At 38.3% G+C, this 15189-nt stretch overlaps 1 protein-coding gene across 1 annotated transcript in view; it reads right to left on the bottom strand.

Annotated features, from left to right (window-relative positions):
* Positions 1 to 15189, bottom strand: part of LOC103538133 (potassium voltage-gated channel subfamily KQT member 1) — a 471128-nt gene that overhangs the window by 211425 nt on the left and 244514 nt on the right. Inside the window, exons 13-15 of the mRNA XM_030444254.1 lie at positions 6040 to 6115; positions 2512 to 2606; positions 1512 to 1552 (exon numbers count right to left, since the gene is read on the bottom strand). Of these exons, the coding sequence (XP_030300114.1) occupies positions 1512 to 1552; positions 2512 to 2606; positions 6040 to 6115 (212 nt within the window). The remainder of the gene's footprint in view (positions 1 to 1511; positions 1553 to 2511; positions 2607 to 6039; positions 6116 to 15189) is intronic.

Below are 15189 nucleotides of genomic sequence, written 5' to 3'. Positions count from 1 at the left end.
ACTGTTTTCAAAAATTTGCCTTTAACAGTAGTATTTTTGAGAGCAAATTACAGTTCTAATTTGGTAGTGTAACATTTGAAATTAAGTAATACATTCTTGAAGGTAAGAAAAGTTCTTAAATTTAGCTTGCACATCGTGGAATGAATTTCCAAGCATAAATATTTATACACGTATTCAAGCTGATGGATTATTTTCCTGATCCAAAACCAGTTTAGCTACAGGGAAAGAGGATTGCACTACTGAGTCTTTGGCAGAAATTAGATGTAAAAAATGTGTTGTGAGAGATGGTCCTCATTCCGATAGTATAAACCATTTTAACTACTGATAATATGGCACTTTCAAAGGCTTTGAAATAACTTCGGCACCCTCAGTTACACTTCTACTCATGAGTGTTCAAAGTCACTTGGGAACATGGGGTTTCAGATCCTATGTCACTTTTGAGCTTGCAAGGACAGAGAATGAGACATTCTCCATGGAAATTTGAAGTAAATCTCTTGGATAAAAAAAGTGACCGATTCCTGCTGTCCTTCCCATACAAGGACTTAGTCTTCTTATCTCCATAATTCCCACCATTAAGTTTTCCTAGGATCTCACTGCTGTGAATGGCCAGTGACTTCTCCAGTTTTCAGAAACCTATTTATGGCCAGTTCACAAACATTTGATCACCTGCTTGCACTGTCCTTTTCTTTACGTATTTCTTTACCCTCTCAGCTAAATAACTCCCTCTACACAATTACCACAAAACCCTTCCCAGACCTTCGTTTTGCTAGGTTAAAAAGAGGAAACTTCATTTCTCACTAATGAAATAAGTTGTACTTTTTACTATTTTACTATTTTCCTTCCTTGTAAAAGTTGAAAATCTCTCTCTTGATGCTAGGATCAGACAAATTTTTTCATGGATATATGACAGCGATTTCTTCCATTCAACTAACAGTTGCTTACCATTACTTAGCATATTGGGCCTTTCTTTTTCATAAAAAGGGACAGACTGTTCATGACTACTAACATGTAGGAGATTTTTCAAAAATTAGACCCCCTTTGCCTAATCCTACATTTTTTAAAACGATTTAATATCATACCACTTCTATCACTCTAGCTTTCATGGCTAACCCAGTTCTTCCTGAATGATACCCTTGATCTTCCTTTGAGCTATACAAAACTAAAACCCACAGGGCTCAAAAAGGAAGAAATCTTTTTAAGAGGAAACAATGTATACTCTAACCCTAGCATGAAGGATTTAGAAAGAATATTTTTTTAGAAAATTTTCCAGCAATATGTAACCAGCTTATCATGAATAGATGCGCATTTTTAACATTTATTCTTAGTTTCCATTTACCCCACTACAACCTGAATGCAAGGCATTTATCTTCCCATAGTTATTCCAGGGCTTATTAACAGGATCATATATTCATGCGTAATTGGCTAGATTGCAAATCCATATTTACTATAGCCATGGCTATTTTCAAAGAATTATGAAGCTAATCATTCTACATAAAATGTAGTCACTGTACCTGGGAGGAAAAGGCCTTGCTTTCCCAAAGAATGGTCCAATCTGAAAAGCAAACAGAGAATTGCCAATACTGCAGTTATCGAGCAACTTAGAATCTATTGCTAGGAAAAGCATAGGAATATAATTCACATGAGAATTTATTGTAGCTTTAAACCTAAAACAAAGCAAGTAAAACACAGGAGACTAGCCTGATTTTCTTCAGAGATTTTCTTCCAAAATCAAACTATATTATTATTATTTTCATGACTACTAATATTGTACTTAGGCTTTCATGTTGCAACTAAAACACAGTTCTCCTGTGTCATATCTAATCTGGTAACAAAGACTCTACAAACAGAATGGCTTCTTAATAACATTTGCAACTATTTCTTGAATCTCAGGCAGGCAGATTTAATATCTACATATGTTGACACAGTAGATTCCATTCAATAGGAATTTGTAATTTTTTTTAACTTAAGGGCTAGAGGAGTTCAGTCTGGTGTCCCAGTCTGCAGTGCTAATTTGTAAAAAGAAAAGCACTTTCTGTTGAAACAGAATAGTTTTGTGGCAGAATATTTCAACTGAGGTCCCAAAACTTGTAGAAAGCATGTGGAAAGAGGAATGTGGGAAGGGAAAAGTTCCAGATAGAGAAAGAAGCACAAGCAAGCCAGATTTGTTTTAAATTTGCAGAACCATAGAGAAGGGATAGAAGGGTGAATCATTATTTGAAAAGTTTTTCTTTACTAAAAAGAGGGCAGAAAAGCTCACTTCATACTATAAACTTCACAGCATGCACCTTAATTTCCTGTAGTTCCACTTGGAGGAGGAGAGGAGGAGGATAAAGCACAATTATAAACTCGGTCATAAAATGGTTAAAAATGACTCCAAGTTAAATCCTCTAGATATTGTGCTCCCTGTTGAGCTTGCAATTTTGGACAATTACTGTTCATTAAGCACACATCTCTCCTAAAGCCAGCTGGCACCAGAGAAATCACATATTTCATGAGGTAGACAGGGCCTACCTTCTTTGAAGTTCTTTTATCCGAACCATCATATTGAGGTGTCCTTGTGAGTACTGCTCAATCACATCGCGTACATCATACGGTTTGCGAGCTTGCTGTGAAAGGAGTCACACATGAGATTGAAATGGAAGCACAGTTTCAGCTTGATTTTTATTTCAGACAAGCTTTAGTTTCATTTCTTATCTTCCAGAGGTTATTTGCTTGCCATTTTGCAACAGCTGTCGCAATGACTAAAAAAGATGTAGGCATTGTAGGAGTGCATTTTTGTTGTGGAGATGGAGCCAAATGATTCCCATTACTGTCAGAGTCATGTCTTCATGTTACTTCATACTGAGCAAAATATTAGACCTTCACTGTGTATGTAAAAGAACCCAAACCCAGGATAAATAATTTATCTGAGACTAACATGTGCAATATCTCTCAGCTCATTCCAAAACCATGTGGTAATCATAATGTCAAAGGACTGAACAACAGAGATAGGTCCAATTCATAACACTTGGACCCAGAATCAGATGCCTCTAAAGACCAAAAATGACTGGTGACAGAAAAATTATTGTTTAAGTAACTCGGAGGAGACACGCTTTGCATAAGTCTGAAGATGTGCTTGTAGATTGTCCTTGCACTTTGTCTTAAATGATACCTACTAAGCCAGAAAAAAAAAAAAAAGATGTGATTCAAATAAATAAAAAAGGACAGAAAAAAATTCAGGAGAGCTAAAAACTTGCCATCTGCCCAGCATTATGCCCATTCTAATGACAATCTAGATGCTTCTGTCAAGCTCTGTTTTCCTGATGTTACTACTGAGGTAGAATTTTGAAACAAGTCTAGAGAATTTGCATAAAGTGATGATTATAAAAAGCAAAGCATGGTGAAATTTTATCAAGTAAAATTCATGTGTGTGTGTGTGTGAGCATAAATGCAACTTATGTCCTTTCAAAAATACCAGCACTTTCAGAGCTATACCCACCCCCATGGGAAATGTGGGGCAAGATGTCTTCTTTTTGGCTGTGACTCAAGAAAAGAAGGGAGAAAAGAAAGGTAAACTGCAAATGTAGCAATTGGAAATTACTGAAAACAGCTCATTAGTCATCTTGTTGTCTGTTTCCACTCTGTCACAGCTCCAGCCAGAGCCATTAGCATGCACCATTGCACACATGCATTGAACGCCTACAGTATGTGCTGCAGTCATGCTTGGAAGGCAGCCACACAATCCTAGAAATTTCAGATGAAAGCATGGAAATGGAATGGAAAGAAATCCTGTGAAATGAATGAAGAAGCAAAAGCTCTTTTTCATAAAATGCCTTCCTTGTGCTCAGCCATCAGCACTTACCTGCATTGTTACTTTCAGAAGAGTTCATGGCATTGCTAGTGTGCATGCACCTTTGTGGGTTTGTGAAAAGAGATGCTTTGCAGGTTTAAACTTTCAGATTACCATCTTTCTTTCTTGTTTTTTTTCCTTCTTTTTTTTTTCTTTCTTTTGTTCTTTCATTCTTTCGTTCTTTTTTTGGTTTTGTTTTTTTGTTGTTGTTTTGGTTTGGTTTGCTTTGGTTTTTGGTTTTTGTTGTCTTGCTTGCCCTGCTTCACTTTTTGCAGATGCTGACGCATCAGAATTTCTGGCCAGAAAAGCAGCCTATTGTCTTCACTTAGAGAAACAGTTCCAGTATCACTCTTTAGATTGACTAGTGGGGGTGCTTGGAGGGTGTTTTGGCTAAATACACTGTCCTTTCCTTTCCTTTGGACACTATTTCAACATGATGAATGGCAAAGAGCCGAGAAGTGCTGGGGATATTTTGCCCACCTCCTTCCCCTTCCCCCTCAGGCTACTGTGTGCATAAATAATTCTCCTCATTCCTAATGACATTGCTTTTCTCCTTCAAAAGTGGTCTTCTATCTCTTATTCCTTTTACCAAACTATCAGGTCTGAATCCTCCATCTGGAAAGCACTTCATACTGCAGTCTTCCTGAGCTCTATCTAAAGCATAAGACAAATATCCTTCTAACTTTCATTAACTTTATTTCCTTTTTCTCCTTTAGATCTGAGCATCTTACATCCTGCCAAACTGCGGCACAATCTTTTGTCATGTTTTTATTAGGAAATGCTAGGACAATACAGCTTAAGCAGGGAGGTAAGAGGCTTCCAGGGAGGTTTGGCAAATACAGAATTTGAGGAACTTCTGTAACTTTCATTCTGTCTATAATCCCAAATCCTGAACATTTGGGCTCAGCATCCTACATCCAGCATGCTTATTGCTCCTAATGCAAAACTCACAATAATATCTCCTGGCTTTGAACTTTGAAAATCTAATTAGCATAGGCTCTCCTGTAAGCTATATTTCACAGTCTGAAGAAAGAAAAAAAAGAAAAATAATTCATCCTTCTTCCTTATCATAAACACCAGCTCACAGAATCCTCCCTACAAACTAAGCAAGTTCAGCTTTTAAAGTTTGGTATGACTTTTACTGACTGAGAGCTCCAGAATATTAGGTCTATGATGGTTAGAAATATCCTGATTTATATGCTGGTTTTATTTTTTATTTTCCAGGAATGGTGTCCGGTTTTTTTTTTATCCTCTTAATTTCCCATACTCTTTACCTTTGTGGTATTCTATTTTCAATATAATCCCACTCTCCTGTTGTTTGCTAAATTAAACAAACTGACTTCTAATCTTCTTTTTATAAAATAAGGTCATCTGAAGACACATTTCCACATGAACTTGGAAAATGTATATGCTAGTCTGTCAGCCCTAATTCAGAGTCTTCTGAATTCTGTGAGCTTATCTCAGACTTCTATCCTTTGCAATTAAGTGCTCAGCTCCAAACAAAGTTGCTTTAAATTTAGGTTCTTGCTTTATCTTTTTATAACCTCTTCAAAAGGATTATGCAAGTTGATTAACTGGCAGTGGACCCTCTTGGACAAAAAAGCATGAACCTTCAGATGGAAATAACAGGGGCTTTGAAAATCAGGCCAGAAGTTAATCACTCATTTCCATGGCATCACCAGCACACGGGTGCTGAGAAGGAGGATATCAGAAACACACTCCAAACAAGTTTTATCATAAAGGGCCTTAGTAAACAGGCAACCCCCCCAGTGTTTCAAAGCAGCACATTTACTTTGAACACTTTTCAACCTGACTGAGAAATGTAACTTAAGAGAGAATCAGTATAGACGGTATTTTATCAGACATTCCAACAAAGTGTTTTGTTTGCTTCTTCTAGTAAATAGGCAAGTGGTTTATATATTGGTCAATATAATAAGCAAATACAGAAACAGAAAGTGGCAACAAGAACTGAAAAGTAACTATACTGTCTCAAAGAATTCCCATTTCCCTATCATACTAAAAAAATTAAAATTAAATATTTTGCCCACGCTATGAAAAAATCCACATAGGGTTTGTGCAAGGCTGAAAGCCTAAACACTACCTTTGACTTATTACAATTGTACGCACGAAGACAAGGTCTCTTCCAGAACATTTTCAATTCAATATACTTAAGTTTTCAAATTGTACTTATGGTTAATGGTGCTGCTTACCTGAAATTTTCTTCTGGCTACAAAATACTGCATTCTCCTAATGACTTTTACAGCTGTTCTATGGGCTTCAGTTAATCTGCCAAGAGAGGCAAACACAGACATGCACCGGTTAGAGGGAAAAAAAGTAGGGAAAATATCTTAATGGGAGATGTTGACTCTAAGCACCAAATTTTACAAATATATTTGATGTCTGCCATGCAAAACTGCAGTATAACAAACGGTGTATGCATGTGTGTTTTGTTCTGTTGGTTTACTCTCTTGTATATTGTGGTTATAAGTATAAAAAGCTGATATATGAGACAATGAAAGCAGGTGTACAAAGATAATACACGTGGAGGGGATTAGACAGGATTACTGTCAATGCATACAACTGGAACCAGTTTGAAGAATGTGAAATGCTTCTAGAGCCATGACTTCATTCCTTATTTTGCATTTATTGAGTGTTTGCCCGTGAGATTTACTGCACAGAAATTAAGTCCTTTAAAAAGTACTTTGAATTCTCTTGGAAGGAAAGAAAAACTGGAGTATCACATCTCAAAAAAACTAAATTTTACACAACATGCAGTCTCAGCACACATGTGCATGTGACTGTCTGTATTTGTATTCAAACATAGAACTGAACATATTGTAACAACAGTTTCACCCAGAAGATACTATACATGCAGATCATTAGTTCATAGAATAATAGAATGCATTGTGTTGAAAAGGACTTTTAATAGCCATCCAGTCTGACACCCCTGCAGTGAGCAAGGACATCTTTAACTAGATCAAGTTGCTCAGAACCCCATCCAACCTGATCTTGAATGTCTCCAGAGATGCGGCCTGCACTACCTCTCCGGGTAACCTCTTCCAGTGTTTCATCAACCTCATAGTAAAGAACTTTTTCCTAGTATCCAATCTAAATCTACCTTGCTATAGTTGAAGACCATTACCATTTATCCCATCACTATATCCCCTTGTAAACAGTCTTTCCCCATCTTTCCTGTAGGCCCACTTCAGGTACTAGAAGCTCCAGGCTGAACAACCTCAACTCTCTCATCCTGCCTTTGTAGAAGAGGTGTGCCATCTCTCTAATTTTTATGGTCCTCCTCTTGACCCACTCCAACAGGACCATGTCCTTCCTGTGTTAAGGGCTCTAGTGCTGGACACAGTACTCCAGGTAGTGTCTCCCTAGAGCAGAACAGAGGGGCAGAATCACCTATCTCAATCTGCTGGCCCAGGATGTGATTGGTCCCCTGGGCTGCAAGCACACATAGCTGGCTCATGTCCAGCTTTTCATCCACCAGTACCCCCAAGTCCCTTTCTGCTAGTTTGCTCTCTATGATATTAGCTCCCAGCCTGTACTGTAATGAGGGTTGCCTCTACCCAGTTCCAGGACCTTGCATTTGGACTTGTTGAACCTCATGAAGTTTACATGGGTCTACTTCTCCAGCTTGTCCAGGTCCTCTGGATGACATCTCATCCCTCTGGCATGTAGACTTCATCACTCAGCTTAGTGTCGTTGGCAAACTTGCTGAGGGTAATTGTGCCACTTGGCAGGTAATTAATTACCTCACTCTTATTTATAGAAAAATTTGAAGGGGTGAAGAGGAAGCAGGAATATGGAAATCATAAGAACAACTATTTATTTAAGGACTGACTTCATTCATTCAAAACATGTGAAATAAAGAAAACAAAAATTTCCTTCCAAGTAAGCAGCACTGTTAGGAAGTCTATATTCTACACAGGCATCATCTTTGACATGTGATGATAGCCCCAGGAAAGCCTGCCAGAGAGTTTTTCAGGTATCCTGAAAAACACAATCTGCCCCCTCTTCCCAGTGTATCTGACTGGGGAAAAGAAGCATTGGCTAGGCCACCTACTTGGTGGAGATAAAGTCTTGAAAAAGGTGAAAGATTACAATGTACTATTTCAAAGTGAAGTAAATAAAAGCTAACAAAACCAACAACAACAACAACAGGGACTGTTTTTTTATGAACTTGCATAATTTTCAATGTTTATAATTTATCTTTGACAAAATTAGTGTTTCTGACTAGTTGAGATCCCACAGCCCCAGGAACAAGGTTTTTAAATTAAGTTTACTGTAGCTTTTTCTTGATCTTTCAATTTCAGGTCCCAGTTTAAATTAAATTAATGCACAAATATTTATGAAACTCAGGTGTCCATATTATATAAATCCTCCCACTTTAAATATCTATGTATATTGACGCACATATCCTTATCTATATACATTCACACATGCAAAGACACGGAAAGAAATGCAGGGTGAGCATATTCAAGAACTTCTTGTATACCACCAGCAGCATTTCTCTATGAATATTTGCACTTGTGTAAGTCCATCAAAGGGATTTCAGAAGTGTCACTGACAGCCTACCAGTAGTTTAGCCTACAGGACCTTTATTACAGTGAAAGAAAAGCTCTCAGCTTGACACTCAGGGCCCCAGCTGAGATCCTGTGGCCAGTGACTAGAATGGAGACAGCACTCTGCATCTAAATGGCAAATATTTGATAGAGAAAACTTTGTCAGCCTGCACAAGTACTATATGTATTTTTTTTTAATAAACAAGTAAAAAACACAGGTTAAGGTTTAGGGTTTATCCTGTTTCTTTTGTTTACTAGTCAAGAAAAAAAAACTTGAAATTATCCCCTAGGTCTACATTATGTGAGACTTCATATATTTACTTCAGAGGTCTGGGTTTGGGGTTTTTTGGGGGGGTAAGCCATAATAAATGGTTTATGCATTGTTCAAACAGCCTCAAATAGATAAGCTTGCAGAAGTCAGAAACGGGAAAAATCAAGGCAGTGATTTCCTCCTAATTCCCTTCCCTCCAGTAGAAATCAGGATGACAGAACTTTCTCTAATGTGTTATCAAGTTTAAGTGTCCAAAACCAACAGGCTCTTGGAACCTGGTGCACAGTTGAACAGGCTTTATCTCTAGAGAAAAATTAGTTATTTGTGAAATAGAGTGAAGGAAAAACACCCATCTATAATTAAAAGCACTCGATAGTGGCTTGTTCCAACAGGCAAAATTCATACCAATCCCACTAAGCAAATTTTGAAAAAAGGAATTTAATAGTTCAGATTTAACAGTCACTAGTATTGAACTGAGGGACAGTAAAACATGAAGCCTGGATTTAATGGGAAAAAAGTGAAAAGGTGCAAATCCATAGACTGAGAAATGAGGATGTATTACCTTAACTGCCTCAGTAAATCCATAAAGAGCACAGCAGCTCTAGATGACAGAGAGCAGCTCACGATGAGGGTTTTGGCAGTCTGGCTGACTATGATCCTGAACATTTTTTGAGATTTAAGTTGATTTTCATAGTTTCCTGAGACCGATGTAAAAAATGGGTAATGGCACATATTAATGTCCAGATAAATTTATCTCTTACTTAGCCTGATACATTTATTCTGCTAATTTTTATATTTTAGCCCAAAAACTTTTACTGGGCAAAACCCTTTCAGCCTTGAAAGGGTGTCAGTCTGTTACGTGCCAGAAGAATGCAACGGGAGACAAGAAAAGAGCAGAGGTGCTTGAGGTCACACTTTAGTAATGCTCAGCAGAAACACCACAGTGCTTGCAGGGAATCTCCTAGATATTTTGAGATATGTGACTCATGAAACAACAGCCCAAGGGGGAGTGTGGTGGACACCACACTTGCACACTCTTTCCATGTGTCATTCTTTACTGACAGAAGACAGAAATGGACAGAACTTCAAAGGTATTAGTGTTCCTACATCCCATGGAGGTGAAGACTTTGCTGCTTTCATATCTTTTGCTTGCAAATGAAGTCAGCAGGGCCTTAACTGTTGCTCTAAATAGGAATATGGGTGGGTGGGTGAGTGACCCCACCTCTACCCACATGAAGGAAGCCAAGCCCTGCTGCCTCTGTGCAGCAGAGGGCAGTGGCACACACACACACTAGGAGATGCCCTCCAGTACATTAAAAATTATTCAACTTTTTTTTGCCCACAAATCCAAGAATAAACTCTAAACTTTGTAAGGATGTGGTCCATGCTGAGTTGAGGTACGTTGGGTTTTGTGTATGTTTTTCTCAAAAGAATATGATTGGTGTTTTATTGACAGACAGCAGCATTCTTTCCCAACTTTTAACCTAAACAACAACATTTGTTAAAATATCCCTCCAAAAGACTGTGAAGGAGAACATAATGACACTTGAACAGGATGATCTGGGTTTTGGAAAGTTATGAGTACATTAATAAATTAAAAACAGAAGCTTGTAACATTTGTAGCTATCATGGGTACTTTGAAATGTCTACTGAAATAACATATACTTGGACCCATAAATGATTCCAACATCATCTATAACTGTATCTTTAAGTAGGACCCAAGACTTGGACCCGTTTCCAACACAGCGTGTGTTCCTTACATGTTAACTGATTGGTCAGCAGGATGCTCAGTTTTAAAAGCAGTTAAACCTGTCCTTAATTACAATGAATCTTTGGCCTCAGTTGAGTTTGGCTTATGGACTCCTGGGCTGTCACATGGTGGGTTTTTCCCTGTGGTAGGGCAGGGGAAAAAAAAATGGGGCCGGCAGAGAGCCTGGAATGTGTCTGTTAAAAAGCAGTCCCCACCCTGATGTGATGCTGAGGATCTCTCCAGTAACTTCTCTAGTGGATGAGGGGGAAAGGGGCCTCTCTTTGCTGGCTGACTCAACCTTCCCATCTGCAGGTTTGGAGTGTGCATGTGTAGCTGCAGAGCCTGGCAGGGCAGCTGTGTGCCAAGGAGGCTTTGAAGCTGCAGATTTGGTCCACTGCTCACAGCTCAGAGAGCACTGTGAGAAGTCACTGCTTTTAGCTTAGAACACTTGGATGCATTTAAGACTGGTTTGTTTTTTTGGTTTGGTTTGGTTGTGGGTTTGTTTTTTTGTTGTGGGTTTTTTTTTTTTTAACTTAGACAAGCAATAGCCTAAGCCAAAGAAGCCAAACATTTTCAGTTGAAAATAGCTGAACCAGAGGAAGAAAGAAAGATTATCAAGTCCAAAGCAACTCTGGAAACTATCCACAGGGACTTTTTTTCTTTTATTTTTATATAACACTGTTTCAATTCAGACCTACTATTTTTCATCTTCTTTTGTACAGAGTCTGATGACTTTCAGCTTAATGTACTTCGGAAAAGCCAGGGAATATTTTAAGCAAAAAAATAGATATGGAAATGGACTCTAGCCTCAGGCTAAGTTACAACTATTCCAGGCCATGCTGAGGCACAGCTGAAGTCTCCGAACAAGAATGTCATCAGCATGATGCACCTTTCAGTACAAAAGCATTTTTTAATCATTAGAGTTGACCAGGATAGAGACAAGGGGAAGGACTTTATTCATGCAGTGTTGCAGGATGGCTGCAGATAGTGGAACATGCATTACAGACTGGTTTTCCTGCCATTTATTCAGGCATCATGAATTAGAAGAGTTATTCAGTGTAACATAACTGATTTGATCATGAATTCTAGAAAATAAAGGCCACTCCAGTGAGGTCAATTACAGATTTCTGTCCCAGTTTGGAAAACTGGTTTGGGGATACATGCTTGGAGTTCTTGGATTACTGCTGAGTGCCATTTGTTACATTTAGATTTCTTAGAAGGAAAACACATATACAGTTAAACTAACCCTATTTTAATGCTTATCATTGGATAATGTAACTTCTGCCTGGAATAACACACAGCATCACCTATTCTGAAGTTGTTCACTTGACATTAGATTCCAAGCCAGCACAAACAGGCACTAGGTCAGTGACTGCAAGTGAAATGTAAAAACATTATTTGAGAAGCTCAGCCCTCCCTCTGCCTTTTTGTTTTCCCATCACATTTGATTAAGAGTATTCACTTACCATCTCTGTTTCTGGGAAAGAACTTTGATTCCCAGTCATAACCTTAATTTTTCTTATGTACAATTATCTCAAATGGGCTGATATATAATGGAAGCCTTATTTGCACTGGAAGCATTACAAGAATCAATACAAAACATAAAACGTTGGTCTTACAGGGTACATTTTGGCTCCAGAAGCACGTAGCATAGGCCATTCTCTGTCAGTGGGGAGATTCTTCATTAAACTGTGAATTCCTAGTGTTACTGAAGGGCAATATATAGCAGAGATAAGTATCATCTCTATTCAAATGCTACCCAGACTGTGTAATTATCCCCGCACATGGACAATGTGCACCAGTAAGTTGGGTGTCAAGAAGGATGGAAAAACAGAAATCATAAAAGGCATAAAAATAGAGAGTTTATTACAGACAGGCAAAGCAGTCCACATGCAGTCACATGCACTATGTAGGCCTTCTGTTGATGGAGAGATGTGATGGAGAGAGATGATTCCCATCACAAGAACCATAAAGAAGTTATATAATGTCTTTCTATGTCCAAATGAAAAGAAAATTAAAAATATTCCTACCGATAAATGAAAAAAAAATTAGCATTGACTTCAGCTAAGCAAAGGCAGACAAAAATGCCTAACACATTTTACACCGCTTGAGTTAAGAGAAGATTGCAGCTCAAATCTGACATGCAAACACCTAGAAATATCAGGCAATGTTTCTGATTCCAGAGCTCACTACAAGCCAGGAGCAGCAGAGAAGTACAACATAAATATAACAGGTTTCCAGTCTTGTAACATTCTACCAAAGCCTTGTGAAGAACAGATACTTCTGGAGAATTTCCACCACTTACATGATGGAAGTTTTATAAGATGTCATTTGCACTGAAATCTGAGAGAACATTTCAGAAAATGTTGGCACAAATTAATTTTCCCTTTTATTCCTAATCACAATCATGCTTTAAGTCTACCTCTTTTCTTTTCTAAGCATATCCTTATCTGAACTTTTTCTTTTCAAGTCCATGTTTGGCTCAAAACTATAAAAACATTAGGATTGCCTTCTCTCAAAACAAAGCAGTCTGGAGACCTATTTGGCTTAACCAAGCTCTGCTGACAGCCTCCATTTCTGAAGGAATGCTGCAGATTCTACATATCCCTCCTCAGCAGGTACAGGACCCAGGCAAAATAGAAAAGAGTGAAGAAGTGACACATTTGGGGCAGATGGAGAAGCTGGGGGGGGCTGTATTCTGGCACTGGGTTGTTTTGCTGAAGATTTTGTGGCATTTGCTATTTCCATCCCCCACTATACACACTGCTGCCTCTGTGAACTCATTCTAGAATGCAATTGCCTCTCATTCCACTTGCCTCTTTTACCTGGTCTTTCCAGAAATGAATGAGAAACAAATAAGATTTCCAACAGCAATGGTCTGAGGGACTGGGGAAGAAAGTACAGGGAGAGAAGAACAGCTCTGAGAAGAAACATTGTTAGATGAGGAAGAACTAAGACATAATTTATAGGGAGCAAATGACAAGATAATAATATTGGCAGAAGAAACATCACTGGGAGAAGGAGCAGGGCAGGGTGCTTTCTTAATATTGCCCATGAACAAAATAAAAAAAGTAAAAAGCTCCTGAAAATAATCAGAAGTAGATGTAACCTGCTTACTGAATGTGATTTAACAAGGGAGAAAACCTCTTGAACTTTGAGTTGTTTTTCTCAGACCAAGACGGTTGGAGTTTTCAGTTACAAGTTTTTTCTGTAATATTACAAAGTGTGTTTATTGAGAAATTAGGAGAAAAGCTCTGTGTTTGTCGCTTGCTAATTAAAATGCATAATTAAAATGAGTAATTAAGCTTACTACAGAATGCTCTTGTGTCTGGGAGACCAACTGCCCTTGAAAAACAATTCATCTGCTGAACTGCCCCTGAGAACTGAAGTAACTACTAGATATTTTGGTTTCATCTTTCCTCTATGTTTTGTTGGCAGCAAAATAAAAGTGCCTGGTCTCTTTTTTGCCATTTTATTTCTTCCATTCTCCTTGCAGTGTCAGAACAAACAAGATGATGTCATAAAGATGTCTTTTCAGTGTGGAAATACAAACACAGAAAGATTTTTTTTCTTTTTCTTTCTTTTTTTCTTTTCCTGAGCAAACAGCTTCTAGACATTGCCAGAATAATTTCCTGTACTAGCACTGTACCATGACTACTTCTGGTTCAGGATAGGTGAAATGTTCCTGTCTTCACGCCAGTTCTCATTTGCTTAGAAAACAGACTCCAGCCACAACCACCTTCTTGGGAGGTGGTCAAACACCAACAGACAATGACACATTTTCACCCTGCTTACTACAACAGTCGCTGCTTCTAACAAATGAAGGTATTCTTTCACTTCTCATCCCTTAAGACTTGGTCTTCATGAATTTGCCTTTTAAAAAATGCAAACAGAACTGAACGCCAAGAGAGAAAAAGGCACTGGAGAGACAGACATCACTGAGCCCAAACAACTTTCAAGCAAAGGAGATGTCATTCTGGAATCCAAATAGACTTCAGAGTGGCGCAGGGAGCACTAGAATGGTATAGCCTTATTCAACAGGCTCTGCTTTGCTCTCTTTAAAAAAATGTCACAACCCAAATTAATTAACTTTAAGACTTCATTTTCCTCTTCACTGTATTCAGCATTTATGGGAACAACGTGGTGTTGTTAATATACACCAATGACTGAGCACTGTATTTATGCCTCAATGATTTTCTGTCATGAGAATATAATGCCTGGCAAAGACTGATTCTCTGAAATACCAGTTTGTTTGGGGTCATTAATCTTAATTCCTATCTTGCCTGAATAAGAACTGGATAACAGTCAAGTCAGGGAATAGTTCCGAGAATGAAAACTTCAATGGCTTTCAGGCTGCCCAAAGCTTTACATTTCATTAAAAAAATAAGTAATTAATTAATCTGCAACCAACTACTAGGGAGACACCCTGTGGAATGGAGCAAAATGCTTCTTGTGGTTTTCAAAAACAAAAAACACTGACTTTTGGCAGGATCTTTCTTTAGTAGCTCCTGTGATTTAATAGCTACAGCAGGGGCTATGGAAACACACCTCCCGGGTTCTTGAACTGATTGATTTAACTGGCCACTGTTTCTCTGGGTGATCTCGTGCTGGTCCCTTTACCTGCCTATGCTATAGTTTACATAGTCTATAAAGTAAATGTAAAACTTCTCTAAGTTGTGGAGGTGTCAGAAAGCTTGATTCACGGTGGATTTTAAGACAATTAGCAGTCCCAAATGAAGACATCTGTTATTTATAGAATGACTCAGCA

The sequence above is a fragment of the Calypte anna genome, chromosome 1, assembly GCF_003957555.1.
Source record: "Calypte anna isolate BGI_N300 chromosome 1, bCalAnn1_v1.p, whole genome shotgun sequence".
In the NCBI taxonomy this organism is placed as follows: domain Eukaryota; kingdom Metazoa; phylum Chordata; class Aves; order Apodiformes; family Trochilidae; genus Calypte; species Calypte anna.
Note: the sequence above shows the minus strand (reverse complement) of the source record. Positions and strands in the feature narration are given on the sequence as shown.